Source organism: Coturnix japonica, chromosome 1, assembly GCF_001577835.2.
Source record: "Coturnix japonica isolate 7356 chromosome 1, Coturnix japonica 2.1, whole genome shotgun sequence".
Taxonomy (NCBI): Eukaryota; Metazoa; Chordata; class Aves; order Galliformes; family Phasianidae; genus Coturnix; species Coturnix japonica.
In genome coordinates this window covers 46,543,571-46,563,868 of record NC_029516.1, presented here as the reverse complement: position 1 = coordinate 46,563,868, position 20,298 = coordinate 46,543,571, and the positions used below count along the sequence as shown (strand labels likewise).

At 48.9% G+C, this 20,298-nt stretch overlaps 2 protein-coding genes across 3 annotated transcripts; one reads left to right on the top strand and one right to left on the bottom strand.

Moving 5' to 3' along the window:
- Positions 1 to 266: 266 nt before the first annotated feature.
- On the top strand, positions 267 to 10,702 carry PICK1 (protein interacting with PRKCA 1). 2 transcript variants are annotated; one of them, XM_015862998.1, is made up of 13 exons: positions 267 to 354; positions 707 to 799; positions 3,069 to 3,180; positions 3,319 to 3,447; positions 3,565 to 3,631; positions 4,559 to 4,648; positions 5,072 to 5,125; positions 5,226 to 5,288; positions 5,594 to 5,727; positions 6,477 to 6,569; positions 7,499 to 7,549; positions 8,255 to 8,399; positions 8,884 to 10,702. In XM_015862998.1, the coding sequence occupies exons 2-13, from the start codon at positions 759 to 761 to the stop codon at positions 9,129 to 9,131; spliced, it is 1,227 nt and encodes a 408-aa protein (XP_015718484.1). In that variant the 5' UTR covers positions 267 to 354; positions 707 to 758; the 3' UTR covers positions 9,132 to 10,702. The 2 variants fall into 2 exon arrangements, with proteins under 2 accessions (XP_015718484.1, XP_015718492.1); XM_015863006.2 differs by lacking the exon at positions 267 to 354 and adding an exon at positions 381 to 510.
- SLC16A8 (solute carrier family 16 member 8) lies at positions 10,560 to 20,294 on the bottom strand. Its single transcript, XM_015862974.2, has 5 exons — positions 19,007 to 20,294; positions 17,185 to 17,486; positions 16,573 to 16,716; positions 15,202 to 16,065; positions 10,560 to 13,936 (listed from the first exon to the last, which is right to left on the bottom strand). Exons 2-5 carry the CDS (start codon positions 17,411 to 17,413, stop codon positions 13,545 to 13,547), a joined length of 1,629 nt encoding a protein of 542 aa, XP_015718460.1. The 5' UTR covers positions 17,414 to 17,486; positions 19,007 to 20,294; the 3' UTR covers positions 10,560 to 13,544.
- Between the last annotated feature and the right edge of the window lie 4 nt (positions 20,295 to 20,298).

Here is a 20,298-nt window from a genome sequence, read left to right as displayed (position 1 = left end):
AAAGAGGGAAGATTTAGGTTGGATGTTAGGGGAAGTTCTTCACTAGGAGAGGGGTAGGTACTGAACAGGCTGCCCAGGGAGGTTGTGGATGCCCCGTCCTTGGAGGTGTTCAAGGCAGGGTGGACGGGGCCCTGCGGCAACGTGATCTAGTAAAGGGTGTATGTTTGGTGGCCCTGTGCCAGGCAGGGGGTTGGAACTACATGATCCTTGAGCCCGCCACTCTCAAGATGGCGGATGGAGCGTCCCCGTAGCAACGCGGGCGCTAGAGGAAGGGGGGCGGGCTTTGGCTGCGCGCTTCCGGTCGGCTCCGGCGGCGACGCGTCAGCGGCGGGGTCGGCCCGGCCACCTCTAAAGGTCTCGGCTTTGATGTGGGGCGAGCGGCGGCAGCGTGTGACCGAGCCGCGGGGCAGCGAGCGGGGCCGGGGCCTGGGAGCACAGAGCGGGGCCTGCTGCGGGACATAAGGGATCGGGGGCACGGCAGTTGCTTAGGAAACAGAACAAGGCTGCTGTGTGAGCGGGGAGCGGGCCGCGGGGTGTGGTGCTGTGCCTGGAGCAGAGCGTGCGGCCACCTGGTCCCTACTTGCAGCCCTCTATCAGGGCACCATTCGTCATTCAGAAATAGATGGGGTGGGAGTTGACGTTGGTGCCCTGGTGACCCGCAGAGAGCGCGGCCTTACGGGGGTTTTGCTCTGTGCTTTCTTCCTAGGGAGTTTACAAGAAGGTGCTTTCAGACGGTCAGGTTCCAGTTAGCGAAAAGGATGTTTGCTGATTTGGATTATGATGTTGAGGAGGATAAGCTGTAAGTACGGCACTCATCTTTTGTTTTTCTGACAATAGAAATAGTCTTCACAGAACAAAACAAATGGCAGCAGATAGATTTCCATGTTGCTGACAAGGCCCAGGGAGACCTGGACAGGCTTGAGCAGTGGGCCAAGGACCCCCTCACTTGGCCAAGTGCAAGGTCTGGTATTGCATATCGGTATTGTAAGGTTTTGCACTTGGGCTGGAAGAACCCCAGGCACCTGTACAGGCTGGGAGGAGTGGTCCTTGAGAGCAGCTCGGCAGAGAAGACCTGGGGGTCCTGATGGACAAAGACTCAAACTGAGCCAGCAGTGCGCTCTGGCAGCCGGAAAGCAAATGGGATCCTGGGCTCCATCAGGAGAGGGGTGGCCAGCAGGGATAGGGAGGTGATTGTCCCTCTCTGCTCTTGTGAGGCCCCATCTGGAGTACTGTGTCCAGGTGTGGAGCCCTCAGTACAAAAAGACATGGAGATTTTGGAAAGGGTCCAGAGGAGGCCACAAAGATGATCAGGGGGCCGAGCACCTCCCCTATGAGGACAGGCTGAGGGAGTTGGGTTTGTCAGCCTGGAGAAGAGAAGGTTGCGGTGACCTCATTGCAGCCTTTCATTACCGAAGGGAATTACCCCAGGAGGGAGAAACTCTTCGAAAGGCTGAAATAGCAGGACAGGGGAAATGGTTTTAAGTTGAAAGAGGGAAGATTTAGGTTGGATGTTAGGGGAAGTTCTTCACTAGAGAGTGGTTAGGTCCTGGAACAGGCTGCCCAGGGAGGTTGTGGATGCCCCGTCCTTGGAGGTGTTCAAGCCAGTTGGACGGGCCTGGGCAACCTGACGTAGTAAATGTGTATGTTTGGTGGCCCTGACAGGCAGGGGGGTTGGAACTACATGATCTTTGAGGTCCCTTCCAACTCGGGTCATTCTGTGATTCTGTGGTACCTGGGCTGTGGCAATTTCCACTACCAGTACAGGCTGGGGGATGGAGCACGGCCCTACCAAAAAGGACTTGGGGACACTGATGGATGGCAGCTGGACATGAGCCAGCAGTGTGCCCTCACAGCCCACAGTGCCAACTGTGTCCTGGGCTGCACCCAAAGGAATGTGGCCATTAGGGAGAGGGAGGTGATCCTGCCCCTCTGCACTGTGTTGTGAGACCTTTCCCAGAGTACTGAGTTGAATGTGGAACCCTCAGTACAGGAGAGATGTGGGCATGTTAGACCTGTTAGAGCACATGCAGAGGAGGGCCACAAAAATGAGATGTTCCAAAGGGATGGAACACCTGCCCTATGAGAGAGGAAGTTGAGAGAGCTAGGGTTGTTCAGCCAGGAGAAGAGAAGGCTCCAGGGAGACCAGAGAGCAGCCTCTCAGTATCTAGAGGGAGACTATAAGAAGAAAAGGGACAGATTCTTTTCTTTGTGATAGGACAAGGAGAAATGGTTTCAGACTAGAAGAGAGATTTAGACTGTATGTAGACTTACTTTCCAATAAGTCTAGTGGAGTTCCAGTAAGGAACAGGTTGTCTGGGGGTGTGGATGCTTCATCCCTGGAGATATTCAAGGTCAGGCTGGAGGGGCTCTGAGCATCCTGATCTAGATGTAGGAGTCTCTTTCCATTGTAGGGGGTTTGTCCAGATGGCCTTTAAGGCTCGTTTCCAACCAACAGTTCTGATTCTAAGACCCGCTGAAGGGTCAGGCTCGCTGCTCAATCCTGACTTCTTGCTACCTTGGGGAATGGGGATGAAGTATTGCTGTCTCTCTCCAAGGACTGCTCTGAGCTTCTTGTTGCAAGGTAGTCCTAGCAGTGAATTAGTGACCTTAGCTAGAGGGAAGAAAAAAAAAAAGGTTTATAATGGAAGACAGTACGAGGCAGCCATAAGTGGAGAAAACCTCTGGAGACCATGGGTTTGTAAGGAGCACTGGAGTTTTTTGAACAAGTTTTATGAAATCAGCAGTTTCTTTGGCATGGAGTTTCGTTTTTGTTGCACATACTGATCTCTTACTCTGACACAAAGGCAGCTCAAACACTGTTTAAAGCAACAGTGTTTCCTCTGCATCTCTCCCTCCTTCACTCTGTGCATGCAGTCTCAAAAACAACAGCTCAGAGTGTCTTCCTGTGTTGTCCTGTGCTTATAGACTCTGTGGCACAGTGTGCTTAATTAAAGTGTACAATGTCTATCATGTGTTCAGTTTTTATCGTCACTGATACCACAGTTGTACAGATACAGCTCTGTCTGCCATGTTCAGTTTTCCACTATCCATCTCCTTTCTCATTCTAGAGGGATCCCCACTGTACCTGGGACAGTGACCCTGAAGAAGGACTCCCAGAACCTGATTGGGATCAGCATTGGGGGAGGAGCACAGTACTGCCCCTGTCTCTATATTGTTCAGGTGAGCACCCGAGGAGGAAGAATACAACCAAGTTAAATAGGAGAAATATAGCTGTCAGGTGTTTGTTCTTCAGCCCTGCGCTGTTCTTTTTCATCCTTTTGATTCCAGACTGCTTGTGCTTTTTCTCCCCTTCTCCAGGTATTCGATAACACCCCAGCAGCCTTAGATGGGACTGTGGCAGCGGGTGATGAAATCACAGGGGTCAATGGCAAGTCTGTCAAAGGGAAGACCAAGGTGGAAGTGGCCAAGATGATACAGATGGTAAAGGTGAGAGGTAGGAGCGGGAGCTTTGGGATCATAGTTTACACTGTATTGTTCATCAGTGAAGGAAAGCTGCTGTTACTTGGTTCCAGTGCAGCAGCTTTGAATTTGCTTTTCCTACAGGGAGAAGTAACAATTCACTACAACAAACTTCAGGCTGACCCAAAGCAGGGCAAGTCTTTGGACATCGGTAAGATGTAGTGGTTTCTGTCTCCCTACAGTGTTAAAACAACACAAAGGGGTGAAAATTGGTCACAGGTGAAACTGAAGTACTATTCTGTTTCCATTCTTCCTCCTAGCTTTTCAAATTGAAACTTTCAACGAGAATAAGTGGTTTTGAACTGTTTTGAACTAAGCCAATACAGTTGTCTATTTTATATGGTCTGCATCTCTCAATTTCCTAAAAGATCCCTGTACTGTTGTTGCTTTCATTTCTTTTAATGGTGGTTGATTTAATGTCCCAATGAATAGATGAGGATTCCAGGAAATGCTGAGAGCTGGCATGGATGTCTGGTGAAACAGAAGTGCAGTGAGAGTATAAAATGTTTCCCAGAGATTTTGAGCACTGTGGCTGCAGCTGATGTTCTTAAGAGCTGCAGGTGCTTGACATTCCTGCCAGTTTGCCCCTAAATAAACATAGCTGGGTCATGTGGTTCTAAAAAGGGCATAATTTGCAGAGCATGGCTACCAAACAGAGAAATGAATTTCATCATCTGGTCTCAAAAGGGTTTAAATTAGGTGTAAGCAGGCAAAAATAATTTTGAGCATTCAGTCCTACTCACCTTGCTTTCAGCCTCTTATCCTGACTTCCTGAAGTAATACAGCAAATTCAATTACAGATATAATGATAGGTAGCTTATAATGGGATTTATTGGCATAGTCTTCCAAAGGAAGTGCTGGACCTCTATTGATTTAGGTATATAGGATGTGAGAACAGAACAGATGGGCAAGATAAATCATGTGCTATGCACAGCAGCTGGACTGAAGTTTGCATGGTATTCTGCTGCTCACTGTCTCAATAGTTAGTTAGACTGAGACTAGCCAGATTATTCAGCATCTGAGAAATGACTGTAGAAATGACCCTGATCCTCATTTGCCATTCTCTTTTGGCCTTCAGTATTGAAGAAAGTAAAGCATCGACTGGTGGAGAACATGAGCTCAGGGACAGCAGATGCACTGGGGTTAAGCCGAGCCATACTTTGCAATGGTGAGTATTACCCAGAAAGACATTTTCATAAGGAAACACTTACTACCTTCCTGTGCTTATCACATTTCTGTAATTACTTACAAGTCCCACATTACTACTTCACAGTTCTTTCCTTCTATAGCTCATTGTTGTGATTGCCTCTTCCTGGGTGATGTATATTACATCCTTGGGGCCATTTAAATGATACCTAAGGTCAGATTAATTTGAAGTGGGAACCCATGTCACGAATGCTGATAGACAGTGATCTCACACTGTAAAACCAGATTGCAGTTGTTTTAAAATCTTCCCATGAGGGCAGGCTCTGGATTTAAGGGAAGTTTGAACCAAACATAGGAAGCGGGTGTTTTTCCAGTCAGGCAGGTCTTAAACAGGTCTTAGATTTGATTATTGTAATTCAGTATTCTGATTCTTGTTTACATTTAGATGGACTGGTGAAGAGATTGGAGGAGCTGGAGAGGACTGCAGAACTGTACAAAGGTAAGTTATGTCTTTCATCAGATACTAGAGGGGGAGGAGAGATGCCTACATTACATTTCAGTAAAATGACTTAAATGTCTTTTCCTGTCTTCCGCTACAGGCTTGACAGAACACACCAAGAGTCTTCTCAGAGCTTTCTTTGAGCTATCCCAAACGCACAGAGGTAACGAGTGAGCAAAGGAGTTTTAGTTGATACCTAAAGGTGTGATTCCATCATCCAAAGAAAATAAAGTGTTGCAGAAACCAGATGGGAAGGGCTGTCCTCCTGGTATTAGCAGTCATGGTGCTAACACAGGCCTTGTGTTTCACACAAAACATTGAAGAAATGCCCTGCCAACCTCTAGTCTGTTATACACAGTATCATCCCTAAGTGCAAGGTTTTGGGAAGGAGTTGCCGCATTGGAAGCATGATTCTTCTCCAGGGCCAACCCCTTCTTCCATTTGTTTGCATTTTGTACTCTCATCCAGCATTTGGAGATGTTTTCTCTGTCATTGGTGTACGGGAGCCTCAACCAGCTGCCAGTGAAGCTTTTGTGAAATTTGCTGATGCCCATCGCAACATTGAGAAGTTTGGAATTCACCTTCTGAAAACAATTAAGCCGGTAAAGAGTTTAACTATACCATAAAGGGTGTGGAGAAGGGGGTTATCTAGAAAGACAGAATGCTATATTTGGAGGTATTATCATAAAGATCATTTGTTGTGGGAAGAACTGTCATTGCTTTCCTTCATAGAACTCTTCACAACTAACCTAAGAGGTAAAATAGTGAATGTCAGTCTTGTCCCTTTGACTTGTGCCCATGAATATGTGCTTCTTGTTGTCCACTGGGGATGAGAGGGTAGTTTGATCAGTGTAGTCCCAGGAGTCCTTTCCCCGATACTGGTATCCATAACTAAGAGATGTTACTAAATTTAAGAGAGCTCAGTATATTTGAGTGAACCATCAGGAGATCCATTTGTTTTGTTTAGCAAACAGGATATTAAATATTGATTTGAGCACTACTTGAAGTGCTGTTTTGCATGGACAGTCCTGGTTAGTGTATCTGTGAATCCGGGAGAGCAGTCTCCAGGGCTAATTACAAATGAAACAAGTTGAGTTAAAAGCAGACAAACACAGACTGGAAGCGAGGCATACATTTCTAGCACTGGAACCACTTACCAGCGACTGTAGTGGGTCGTCTAACTGTGGCAATTCTGAATCAAGATCAAACAATCTTTTTCCAATGTGTTCTAGTTCAAAGAAGAGTTAACTCGAGACAGTCTCATGACCTGTGCTCACTAGAAGGTTGGATTTCATGAATTATAGTCATGCTTTTTGAACTTAGCTTTGGCAGCAGGATGTTTCTCTTGCAGATGCTGACTGACTTGAACACGTATCTGAATAAAGCCATTCCTGACACAAGGCTGACTATCAAAAAATACCTGGATGTCAAGTTTGAATATTTGGTGAGCTGCTCTTATTTTTTTAAAGGTGGTTGAAATTACGTTTTCAGGAGTCGTAGCCTGAGAATCACATGCAGTCTGCACGATCACATGTGCATCCTTCCATGCTTAATATGAGAATGCTTTCTTTTGTCTTCCCCCAGTTCTTTGTCTGTTGACAAATAACTCCTATTCAAACATCTCCTTTTGATCTCATAATTCTCACCAATAAAGTGAGTGTCTCAGAATCCAGATGACTTACTTTCCACCTGACCAAATTCATTTCCATATTCACAGAATTCTTGTTGAACTTGTGCTCCTGAACACCCCTAAATAGCTCTCCAGTCTCAGAGTCCCTGTTCTCGATGCAGTTTGGGGCTGTCTTTCTTCAGCCAAGTTGGACAGCCCTCTTCCATTCCACTCACACCTTGTTATCTACACCAAAGAATAAAAATAGTGTAGGGTTGTTTTAGCACATCTTTTTCTGTAATTGTTGTAATCTGTTTGCTTTTATGAGCTGAGGGAAATGTTTGAGCCTGCACCCGAAGGCAAGTGAAAATGTCAGCTTCTCTTCCCACATCAATCCTTCCCGCAGCTCATCTTTTTTTCTCCTCCTTATTTACACTTTGCACATGGTTTTCCAGCAGTGCGTTTTCCCAAACAGTATGAATGAATGCAGGATTTTTCTCCTACTGGGTTACACTCGTATTACAGGAGCAAATACTTCATGTAAATAAGACCCTTCTTCCTCCCCTACCATAAACTGTTTTTCTTTCCACCTGGAATGCTGAATCTGCTCTGATCCCACTCTGCTTTCCCCACTGTCCCTAGCTGCAGCAACTGAGGGAAGGCTTGAAATGATACAACTCTATGGCTGTGAGCAGTGGTTGAATTGCTTCTACTCCTTAATATTCCCTAACTGTTCTGCTTTTTTTTGTTGTTGTCTTGTGAAGTCTTACTGCCTGAAAGTCAAGGAGATGGATGATGAAGAATACAGCTGCATTGTGAGTACCAGTATTGTGGCAGAGCAAACTCTGTTACTGTACATTCTGTGTGCACACTGCCTCATAATTGGGTATTAACAGGCACACTAGCAAATTCATCCTAAGAACTACATCCATTTGTTCTTATCATATTAGAACCTGGAAATCCTTAAACACTACCTAGGAGACAGTAGCTCTCATGAATGCTGTGAGATACTAGAGGGAGCAGTCATCTTATCTACTTCTGTGCACGGTGGTTGCCTCTCTCGGTGTTTAAGTAATATTAGCTTGTGTAAGAAGGTTTAAGGTGTTATCTTCACAGATTCCATTTGTGTCTAGTGCGCAGCTTACCATTAATTCTGGACTTAATTCTGAGAAATCGAGGTTTGGCTTCTCAGCAAAAAAATGCATATGAAAGCTCCATTTATTGTTGAAGAAATGGATTGAAGGATTTCTTTTTAAGAATATTTTTTCCTATAAATAAGTAATACAAAGTCAAAAGGCTTCAAAAAAAAACCCAAACCCCATTGACATTTTGCTGCCTCTTTTAAAGTTTCACATCTATCATCCTTAACAGCTCTGTTTAGGATAGCTAAAGGTGCCCCCCACATACCCAGTTCCTGAGAGGGCTGTAATACCCAAAGTCACTGCAAGTCTGTATCACTATGCAAACTGTGTGTTCAGGCAGCGCTGTGAGAGTCTCTGAAATGCTGCTGTGTTTGGCAGGCACTGGGTGAGCCCCTCTACCGAGTCAGCACTGGGAACTACGAGTACCGCCTTATCCTGCGTTGCCGCCAGGAGGCTCGCACACGTTTTGCCAAGATGAGGAAAGATGTGCTAGAGAAAATAGAGCTCCTAGACCAGAAACATGGTGAGTACCACTGCTGTGTCCAGCACCTGGAAGGCATACGTGGCTTCAGGCTTCATGCTCCTCATTCATCTTAACAGTGTGTGCTGAAGAACTCTTCCTTGGCCTCAAGATGCATCAGGGGAGACAGATTTAGATTGGATTAGGAAAAAGTTCTTTTCTGAAAGAGTGGTCGGGCTCTGGAAGGGGAGGTGGTGGACTCAGCGTCCATGGAGGTGTTCCAGAAATGCTTAAGTGTTGTACTAAGAGACATGTTATAGTGCGGAAATATTAGTAGTAGGTGGATGGTTGGACTGGATGACCTCGGAGGTCTATTCCAACTGTGATGATTCTATGATTGACTATGCCTGAGACATCTGTGCTCAGGCACCACGTGGGACTGTCTGAAAGTCTGTACCTCCTGCTGCTGAGGGAGTCTTGATCACAGCCTTCAGACTGTTTGGGAAGGGGTTTCACCTGATTTGTTCCCAATGTGTTTCCATTACAGTGCAGGACATCGTGTTCCAGCTCCAGCGTTTTGTCTCCACGATGTCCAAGTACTATGACGACTGCTATGCTGTGCTCCGAGACGCAGATGTCTTTCCCATTGAGGTGGATCTTGCCCGCACTACTCTGAACTATGGGCAGAAGGACACGTACACAGATGGGGCAGAAGAAGAAGAAGGAGGAGGGAGTGAGAGAGAGAATAGTGGGAAGGAGGATACAAATGGTGAAAAGCTCATTGATGATGCCTGAATGCGCCAGTATGGCACGGAGGAAATGACTTTGCAAACTGTTATAAAAACATGTGTTTTACATGGCGATTCATCCTTCGTGATTGTCTGTGTTGTCCAGCCTGGGATTCCTCCTCTGCTCTGGGTAGCAGTAGCTGGTTGGATTGGGGCCAACCTCTGCATTCTTCTCTTCGTTTGCTTGCTTGCCTGGATATTCCATTTTCCCCGCAGAGTTCCATTGCCCAACTTGGATACTGAGTAGAGAGGAAGAGAATCTCCTCCCACATCGCCATATTACTCCATGCGCACAGCCGAGTGTGCAGGATGTGCCACTCCCCTCTAGCATGTGGATGGCTGCTGAACATCTGGAGATAGCTACAAAGAGTTAGCACCAGCATTGTTTTCTTCACCTCACTGCTCGCTGTCTTCATGCTTCAAGCTTTGGCTTATTTCGATCTTCCTCTCTTTCTTCCTGGAGCACATCCCATGAGCTCTGGGATGGGGTGTTCTGAGGATGATCACTCCCAACTCTCTGCAACGCCGTTTTTAAGCAATAAGTCAGAGCTGATGTCTAGAACTAGCAGAGGTACGTGCAATGCGTTCATCCCCAACCCAGGTGGTCCAGGGGAAGCTGGAGGTTGATGGTAGTGGCTGCCTGGTGTGGTTGGCTGCTGCAGGGATCTACAAGACTATTTCCTTGGCTGCTATCCTCTTCATATTCTTTGAGCTCCTGCACAGTTAGCACTATCTGTACACTCCATAGCTCTACCCTAGGGCTGGTGTCCTCCAGTCTGTAGCTCTGCCACATGTGGAAAAGAAGACCTTAGATCAGAAAGTTCTCCCAGTCAGCAGAAAGATGCTGAGGTTAACATGTTTGTCTGAGTCAGGTTCCTGTAAGTAAGAGCAAAGCTGCATGCATTTCCTTTCTCTTTTTCTGTCATAATGCTCTTGGCAATGGATAGTAACCAAATGGGCTTCTTGAGGATGTGCAGTAAGACCTGTAAACTCCTTTCCTTGTACAGGTGCCACGAGGAACCCACTTAGGATTGCAAAGGTGATGTTCTGTCCTTACACTAGTGAGGAGGGGCAGGAAGCTCTGCAGTGAGGGGAAGATAAGGCCTGTGGCAGAGACATGGTGATTCTGAGTGTGAAGTATGAATAGCACACAAAATACTGCTCTCTTCTCTACCCACCCCATCAGTTCTGCCAGAAGCTAATGGCGTGCATTCCCCAGTGCAAGGAAAGGAGGAAAAGGTAAAGCTTTTCTCCTCCCTCCATCCCTGTTGGCAGATCCCAGATTCAGTTGGCACTTCTTGCTAGCAGTGGTGTGCAGCTCAGAGGCCAGGGTTCTGACTTCTCTGTCGTTACGTTCTAATGGTAGTGAGAGAAGTTATCGAAAGGCATTAATTTAAGACTGAGATGTTTCATTTGATTTTTCTCTTTTATTTTGTTTTATTTCATTTTATTTTATTTTATTGGAGACTTATTATTCCCGTGGGTGCGTGGAACGAAGTCATCCATGGGCAAGCTGCTCTGGAAGATGGAAATGGACTCTTAAGTGTACTGTTGTGTGTAATAAAGAAAAGTGTGATAGTTTTGTTTCCTGTTGTTCCTGGCTTTGCTTTAGTGATGTGTTTGCTTATGCCGGTCAGCTTTTCCTCACTTATACTCACAGATGTCTCTATGCCAGGATGCTATGGTTGCTATGGCTCAGGTTTCCTGAAGATCAGTACAGATGCTGTAGCAAGGCCATTTCTCCATGCAGTACCAAGCTACTCTGCATCTTAGCTTCCAAGGATACACCAGCCTGTTGTTATGCTGCCTCAGGACCAGCTTTGCCATACAGCTCAACGATTGCACAAGAAGTAAATTGATGCTCAAATCCCTCATCCTTTCTGTTGTCCCAGAATGTGGAGTAGTTCAGAGGAACAGAAAAGGCTTCGGTGGAACCTGCCTGAAAGTCAACAGTGTGGAATAGGAGGACAGTGTAGCCCAACAGCCTTATTTTGCAACCTGTTTACAAGCAAACAGCAGCAGCCTTCTGGAGAGTGGTACAGAAGAAGTATGGCACCCATTTCTGCCTCAGCAGCATCCCTTAAGGTGAGTATGGTTATCCTTGCTTGAATAAGACCCCAAACAAAAGCAAGTGCTGCAGTAAAGGATCTTCTTTGTGGCATAGAGGTAACAGCACAAGCTAGTGTGCATTGAGCAGTGGATGTATTAAAGCCTGAGCCAGAACCAGAGGCTGCAGGAGACTGATTTTTGGCACGAAACGATCCCCTGAGGTCCTCTGGCAAGTACCCAACAGTGGTGGTTGCCATCACAGAGAAGAGAGTGGGCAGGAAGAGGCCTGGGTATCTCACAGCACAGTCTATAGCAAGACCTTGTAGCCCAAGGGCTGTTATTTGCCTCTGTGAAAAGATTTAAGAGGAGGAGGCTTAGTGGGAAATGTGAAGTGGTGACAGGGAAACAGAGGAGACGTTGTTTTAGGGACCTGCCTGCTGCTGACAAGGGTGATTGTTTTCAGGCTGTGGATTTCGGACCTCTGGGAAGCTGTGGGCTGCTTCTAGAAGGGGGCACTGGTGGGTAAGGAAGACCAGGATCTTGGGGACAGGTTGCTGTGGAGCAACTTCAACTTGTTTGCTGAGAGCAGAAACAGTGCTCTTACCTTTTGTGGGAAGAACAAGTTTGCAGAGCAGTGGCTGAATGCCCACAGGGCTCCAGTTGCTCTTGCTGCTGCTGCGTGTTCTCCCAGGGCTGTGCATGCAGCATTTCTTGTGGTGCTTGGTCTGATTTATGAGGTTTCTAAGGGGGCTTGAAGAGGAAAAAAACAAAACCTGAAGTCACTGATGTGACGGGCTCACAGTTAGAACTAATGACAGCGCTATTAGCCATGGTAGAACCAAGCACAGCCCTATTTGGGTTTGTGTTTGCCTTCCAGTTTCTGTTATAACTCTTATTACTCATGTTCTTAAGCTGGCACTCATCCAGCAACTGTAGTTTGCCCATCAATTATGGTTTATTCGTGCTAGATATACCCAAGAAACTCTTTCCATCGCGTTCCTATGCCCCAGCTGGGTTTAAACGGCTCTTTGAGTTTTACTGGCTTCACCCATTACTTGTCAATTCACAGTCAGTCCTGTCTGGAACAACCACCTTGTCTGAAGGTTGCCTTCCTTGCAGACCAGTTCTGCTTAGGTCTTGATCCCTCCACGCAGTAAGAGGTTCCTCCGGGGCTAACCGGAAGAAAGGGCTTTGGCCAGGGGTGTTTATAAAAGATCCAGTCCCAAAGCAGATTAAGAGTGGTTTAAGCATGCCAGGGAAGGTTGTCCTTTCTGAATGCAGAAATCCACCACTGTGGGCAGGGGGAGGAGGTCACGCCTGGCTGGCCACGTGCCCCACCACCCTCATTGGTAGCACCCAAGGGGCCACAGCTTGTCCTTCTGCCTTACCTTTGATTCCTTTATGTAAGAGGCCTTTCTCTATTTAAAAAGAAAACACACGGGCGCATCTTGTGCCGTTCCTGCTGAGTGGATAATCGCTTGGGACAGGGGTGTTTACCTGCACTGAGAATCCCACCCCCAGCTGGCACTGCTATTCCTGGCAGCAAGGCTCTGTGCTGCAGCCCACTTAGGGGCATTAGCCCTTCCGAGGTGCTGCCTTCTTGCACTTTGGCAGCAGCTTGGAAGAGCCATCATGTGCCAGTGCCCCAGCTTTACAGCCCACTGAAGGTGCTCCAGAGGGAGGTGGTCACAGCCAATGCTCCCACTGGTTCAGCAGTGCCCTGAGGGTGCACTCAGCAGGGTACTGAGGGTGATGCAGAATTTACTCCCATGTTGGCAGCAGCAGGACATGACCCAGTGATAGCTATGAGCATCTCCTAAACCTACTCCAGGTTGCTTGGCATGCCTGCTTCCATGATAGCCCCTGGTTTGTGTGTCCCAAGGGCAAGGCAAACCCAGCCCAAGTACAGCAGCTGCCCTTGGTCCTTCCATGAGCTGTGCCATTCAGGGCTGTGCTATCCTGACTCTGGGAGTGGAATAGACGAAACACTGACACCAGACCAGAGCATACCAGAGCTGATTACAAAGAGTCTCTAATTGTGTTCTGTACTGTGACAATGCAGAAAGAAATGGGGAGTCCTTTGCAGCCTCTTCAAAATATATTTTCCAGGGCTGGTTTGGAGGTAGGGGGAGAAGATTCTGGTGGTTGGGCTGCACTGAGCCTGCATTGGGTGCAGGATGCAAGTAGACATATCTCTGTGCAGGTATGTGAACATATGTACATGAGGACCAGCTATTCTTAGACTTTCGCCCTTTTATCTTTTACATTTGCTTTTGTCTTATTTTTTTCCAGTCCACATCTCATCTACACTCCCACACCGAGTTACACACAAACCAGGCCAGTTATGTACATCCTCATTCCTCTTCCCCAGCTAAAAACTGTCCCTCTCCACTGTCTGGTCAGCATTGCAGCCGGCTCGTGCCGACACCTCCCCATCCACCTCAGGACACCTGCCTCCCTCCCCACTCTGCTCATCCTCCACGTGGTTGGTCTCCTCATTGGCTGCCACCATGGCCTTGTCGGTGCCATGTGCTGGCTGGTGGTTATCACTGCTGTGCTCCTCGGCTTCCTGCACATCAGAATCGGCTTCTTCAGTGTCGCTCCCACCACCTGCTGAAGGGTTTTTCTCTGGGGGAGGCGTCTTCTTCCCTCGGTTCAGGCAGCAGTAGGTGGCCATGGCCAGGAAGAGAGCGGAGAGCGCCACCTCCGAGCCTGCCAAGTAGAAGATCACCTCGTAGTTCTTGAGAGCATCAACCAAGCGGCCTGGAGGTTGGAGAAGAAACAAGGTTAACCTCAGTCTAAGTACTCCTGGATGGACAGATCAGCACAAGTGGGCGGCACGTGGGGACCCATTTCTGAAAGGAAGAGCAAGAAGCCTGGGTATCTGAAATCACCCTGGGTAAGGAGATGGCCAACTGAAAGTCAAGCTGTGCCACCAGGATCACTACTGTAAGAGCATGGGTTTGGTGCTTTCCCATGTTCTGGCAAGGCTAAACAATGGTGACGCACTGACATCATGGCTGTGGTGGTCCACCTTCTTGCCAAGATGAGATCAGCCTCTGAGGACAAGGCTTTCTTGGAGGGCACACACCTCATGATTTCTCCGCCAAAGAGATATATCTTCTCTCACAGAGAAGGTGCTGAGGCACTGGCACAGGCTGCCAAAGAAGAGGTGGGTGTCTTACCCCTGGAGACATTCAAGGCCAAATTGGATAGGGCCCTGGACAATGTGATCTACTGCTTGCTATAGTGGTTGGCAGCCCTGCCCATGGCAGAGAGGTTGGAACTAGGTGATCTTTGAGGTCCATTCCAACCCGAGCCTTTCTATGTTCTCCCAAATGTCTCAAGGCTGACAATGAAAAGAGAGTTCCCACTATAACTGAGATGGCATTTCCCAAGCTGAGATGAAGCTGTGGTGGCCAAAAGCTTCATCCCAGTCTTGCAGTCCTGACTGCAGACGTGACCCCTGACCCCGGCTGTAATGAAACTGGCCCTGCATTCACAAACAGCAGGTGAATGTGCCCTTTTCACCCTGGCTGGACAGCAAGTGAGGATTGTGTGCATACGTGTGTGTGCAGCTTATCCTACAACGAGCCCCTCAGCCCCACAGAGGGGGAAACAGCTCAGGAGGATTACACCAAACAAAGACACTTTGTTCAGCCCCTTTCGTTCAGTCAAGTGACTGTGCCAAGAACAAGCTGTGGGGTTTGCAAGCACCCTCAAGCTTCATGTGCAAGTAGATCTTGCAGCAAAGTCCATTCAAGGTGGGGAAATGGGAGCCCCTCAGTCCTTGTGACTGTGCTCCATCAGTGACCCTGCTCCATCTCTATGTGAGTTTGTACTCACATAGTGCCAGAGCACAGTTGAACTGAGGAGGGAGTTCCGCCTCTCAGTTCAGAGAGCTTCCAGGAGAACTTTGAAATTGAGAAGTGGGGCCTTTATTCAAGGACCATGACCATAACCAATACCTGTAATCCTGTGGGATGGCAGCAAAACTAACCGCATGCATTTTGCAACACGAGACCTACCTGCAGAGGGTGGGCCAATGAGCACAGCAAAAGCCTCGATAAGTAGGACCAGCCCGATGGCACTGGAGAACTTCTGGGAGCCAACGATGGCCATGAGCACCTCGAACTGCAGAGCCCCTACCATGCCGTAAGAAATGCCAAAAAAGACACAGAAGATGACCAGCCCCGTGTAATTGCTTGCCCTGGCACTGCAGATGTCTGTCAAGCCATTGAAGAGCATAGCGAAGCTGAACAGGTATGCCACGTGGGGACGCACCCACTTCAAACCTGCCACCATGCCACATGCTGGCCGGGCAAAGATGTCAATGAAACCAATGATGGAGAGCAAGAATGCAGCCTCTGTGTCTGGTACTCCTGTGTCCTTGGCGTAGTTGACCAACAAGATGGGGGGCACGAAGAGACCCAAGACCAGGATGAACTTTGAGATAGTGTAAATGATGAAGCCTCGGTTGGAAAAGATGCTAAAATCCAACAGCTTCTTTCCTTTCTTAGGCTTCTTTTTGGCTTTCTTGGCTTTCTTGGTTCCATCAGTGGTGCTGATGCCTTCCTCTGACTTGCCTCCCATGGGCAGCATCTCCTTGGCTTCATATTTGTCCCGAGCTTTCTCCATTTTCCGCTTCATTCCCGCATCCAGGGGTCTCATGACTGCCCCACAAGTGCAGCAGTTGAGCAGAAGGCCCCCCATGATGAGGAACCCTCCTCGCCAACCAAACTTCTCCAGCAGCACTTGCCCCAGTGGAGAAAGGGAAGAAAGGAAGACAGGGCTCCCGGCAGCAGCCAGTCCATTGGCAAGAGGTCGACGTTTGTCAAAGTAGGTGCCCAGCATGATCAGTGAGGGCTGGAAGTTCAGTGCCATACCCAGACCTATGAAAGGGTGAGAACCAGGAGGGAGAGATGGAGTGCAAGGATGTGAGATGTGTTTTGCAACAAGCTGAAACCCACCCGTTACTGCCCTAGTCCAGAAGTCCATCATGTGTTCCACACAAGCCTCTTCTCTACTGTCTTGCCCCTGGAAAAGATGGGTGAACAGCCTGTCTATCAGAACTGTATTTGAATCTGATAATGTGGCCACATTTAGACAGGATCTCTGCCTTACACAGGAACTTTGTCCCAATACCACTATATAATGCTGCCACTCCTGTTGCCAAGATCGCTAGGCACTGACAGCCTTTCTTCTGTCCCTCTCTCCTGATTGTTTACATTCAGCAGATACACCTCCTGCAGTGCAACATTCAAGACTAGATGCCTCCTGTGAGTGGGTGTAAATAGGTTGAGGGGTGACCTGATGCCAGACATGGCAATGCTAAAGGGCAACACAGTGCACTCTTGGCTCATCCATCAGTGTGCTCCTCCTACTCCTGGGGTTCTCACCTGTCAGCACACCAGCTGTCAAATAAAGCTCAATGATGTTGGTGGTAAAAGATGCCAGAATCATCCCAGAGGAAGCTAGCAGCCCTCCAATGAGCATCACAGGCCGGCAGCCAAACTGGTTCACCATGATGCTACATACTGGTCCTGGGAGAAAGCAGAGGAGAGAAGGTAAGATTCCAGGAGATAGATAGACAGGACATGTGGGATGGGGCAGTGTGCCCAAACAGGGCACCAAGGAAGATGAAACACTAATGGCAAAAATCACCTCCTGGCTGTTTAGCTATACAACCCCTGGGCCGGGCCAAGGGACAGAAGCCCTGGTGTGGAGACCTTTGCCCTGCTCTGCATTGAACCACCTATTCTCTGGGAGCAATAAAGGAGTTGGTACTTCAGCAAACATCATGGGGCCTGTGGTGTGAGCCCAGAAATCTCCTGGGGCAGAGGAGACAGAGACATGAAATGTACTACACATCTAGAATGGTGTAGCAGGAGAACTGTCTTTGGCACATTGGTTCACGATAAGGCCATTGACTGTGCCCATGGGGACACAGTTTGGAACTCTAGCAGGGCAGGGGAGGCAAAAGTATGGTAGGAAGTATATCCAAGCATCACCTGTTCCATAGAGCATGGCCAGCATGATAGAGGAGATCCAGGCCGTGTCACTGTAGCCCACATGGAAATCTTTCATGAGCTCCTTGAAGTAGACACTGACAGCTTTTGGGAAGGCATAGGAGAAACCGGTGATCACAAAGCAGCCAAAGAGCACGATCCAGCCCCAGCCGCCATCTGGGGGCTTCACAGGAGCTGGGAGCTGCCCTTCCTCTGGGTCAGCTCTCCCCATTGTCTAGCCTGGGTGGGGAAAGGCAGGCCGGGAGGTGGGGTGACACAGGGAGACAGCAAGAGATCTGCAGATTCTGCAAGAGAAGAGCATAGCAGGCAAACATTTACTACAAGGTTTCCCTCCATGCCCCCTATATGTAGCCCTTGCACTCCTTTCCATGTTATACCTGACCAGACTTGGGAAATGGGTGAAGGTTGAGAGCATGGTGAACTGCAGTAATGGTTATTTGCATGCCAGAGAGATTAGGGATCCATACCTATCCAGAGGGGCCGCAATAAAGCCAAAGGGGGGAGAAGGAGGGAATTAGAGGATATGTCTTGTGAGTTGCTCTCAGGACTCCTAAGCTGCACAAGAATTTTGCTCCAGTTGGCTGCTGTAAGAGTGTATTTCTCATTTCTCCCCTAGGTACCAGGTTTCTGCCATTCCCCTTCCAACACTAACTACCTCAGTTCCTTCCACATCAAAGCTTATTTTCATACCTGTATGCAAAGTCATCACTGATCTTTGATTTATTACTCTCCAGTAGCATCAGAAGGTATTAGAAAGTGCACACAAAACGACACCAAATGGTCTTAGTCAGTGGCATACCTCGGCCCTTTTTGCCTGAGCCCCTCTTCCAGCCTCACTCTTCTTGCTCCTGTCCTCCACCACAAATCAGATAAAACAATTAGACCCTTTGCATTTCATCTTCCTAGCAAGAAAACATTCGTCCACCTGTTGGACAGCCACAGCATCACCTTTTAATGATGAGTCAACAGCATCTGATCACATTAGATAAACATCCATGGGTAATGCTTGAGTCTAGGGCTGGATGGGTACCTGCAGGAGCCCCTTCCATGGCACAACACACCTATACAGAAAGGTATGTAAGAGCATTTACCTGGCTGCAGCTCGATGCTGGCTGACAAAGATGAGATGAAGCTGAGCAGCTGACACGTGAAGCTCCCTCCAAGCCAACGTGCTGCAGCACAGTTCTGCTGGAGCTTTATCCCAGCTCTGAGCAGCCAGTTCAGAGCCTCCTCAATCACAACGCTCTAGTGCGCACGCGGGCTCCTCTGCTCACCACTGCACACGGTGGTCACACCATGTACTCTGTACCTGCCTCTGCATACACTACAGCTTGCTATTATTTTCTCCACAGTTAAGCAGCTTTATTCTTGTGTAAAAATACCCCACATTAAAGCTCGTCAACAGTGCTTGCCCTGGACATCGCATGCAGGTGGGCCCATAGTGAGCATTGCCATGGGTCTAGCTGTAACTGGAGAGGTCTAACTCCTAGTGAGGAGTCTTGTACCAGGAACAAAAGTTACCAGCCCTGTCCAGGTGAAGGCCGTGCAGAAAAACCCCACTGTACCAGAAAAGCTGCACTACCACCAGCATCTAGGAGTGTCCACACAAATAAGAGGATGTCTCCTGGTTCCTCAATTGAGTATGCATATGTTGGGAAGGGTTCAATAAATGCAAAGGATACAATTTCTGCCACTAGCCTACAAAAACCACCATGGGAAAGCCTTCACTAAAGAATGAAATGAATACAGGCCTTCAGAAGCTGCCATGCGTGCTCAGATGCAAGCACCCCTCTGCATCACTAACCTCTGCAATGAAGCGATGAGCGCCAAAGACCCCAGAGACCAAGCAGATCAGTCCAGCTGGTACTCCGTTGCTCTGGGTGCGTGTGCCCGGTCAGATGGCCCCACAGGTTCTTTGCTTCATGGTGGGCACAGGGTGACAGCGGCAGAACCCTGGTGCCTTTTGAGCAGCCTCTTGTGCCCTGCTGCTTTCTTCAGGGCAGCCACGTCCTCACTGCAGAGCTAATCCTTCTCTCAGCCTACTTTCCTCCAGCTCCAATGCCACCCTCTGCAAAACCCCCCGCAGAGGGGATGCCCCACACAGGGGACCCCCTTGCCTCCTCTGGGTGGATGCAGGCAGTGTGGATGTGGGTCAGTGGCTGATTATGGCTTCAGGTTGACGAAGACCGGCAGGTGCTGAGAGCGCAGAACGCACTTCTCCACTTTTAAGAGGCTTTTCCAGCCAATAGGGAGGAGGAGGCTGCGTGCCGCGGCCCGAATCCCACAGTAATCCCATGGCCTGCCACGGGGCTCCTCACTGCTCTCCCGGCAGAACTGGGCAGGTTGGGAGGGGGCAAAGGAGGAAGAAGAGGACCGCCTGTAATGGGCTGAGCAGGAGACCGGGTGCAGGGGAAGAACATAGCAGAGATCCATGTTCCAGTGAGGGGCAGAACACAGGATGGAGCTGTTTTACACAATCTCCCCAAGTGCCCGCTGCCTCCTCCATGCTCCTGGGTTAAGGCAAAGCCAAGGGGGGCATGCCCAGCAGAGAGTGAAGACCAGGTGGAATAGCTGAGGGATTGCCATCCTCATGGCTGGATTTGCTGCTAGGACATCCATTCCACCCTCAGCAGCCACCCCAAAACAAACCCCCTGCATGGCTGCTATTCAATTGCCACCATGGTTCCCAACCACACGTGGGGAAGCCCATTCCCCTGCAGGCTGTGGGGCCAGGGTTTTGGGGCCCACATGTTAATCCTCCCAAGCCTCTTAGTCCTTGTGCCCCATCAGTGGGGAAGGAGGCACATGCGGGGCCCGCAGGTCTTGGCAGCGCACACAGCCAGGGTTTAATTTCTATTAATAAGGCTAATCGGCTCAGGCCTGGGCTGCTGCTTGTGCTCCCTTCCAGGGAGGGAGGGCAGCCGGGTAGCAGGGCCAGGATGGCGGGGCCTGGCTGTGGGTGAGAAGATGGCTGCCAGGCCTTATCCTTCAGCCTGAGGCCTACCGGGCCCTGTGAGACCTACCCATGCATGGCAGCCTGGTGGGGGCCAGAAAGCAGGGCTGTGCTGCCCTCCAGTGACAGCAGAACAAGGGCTG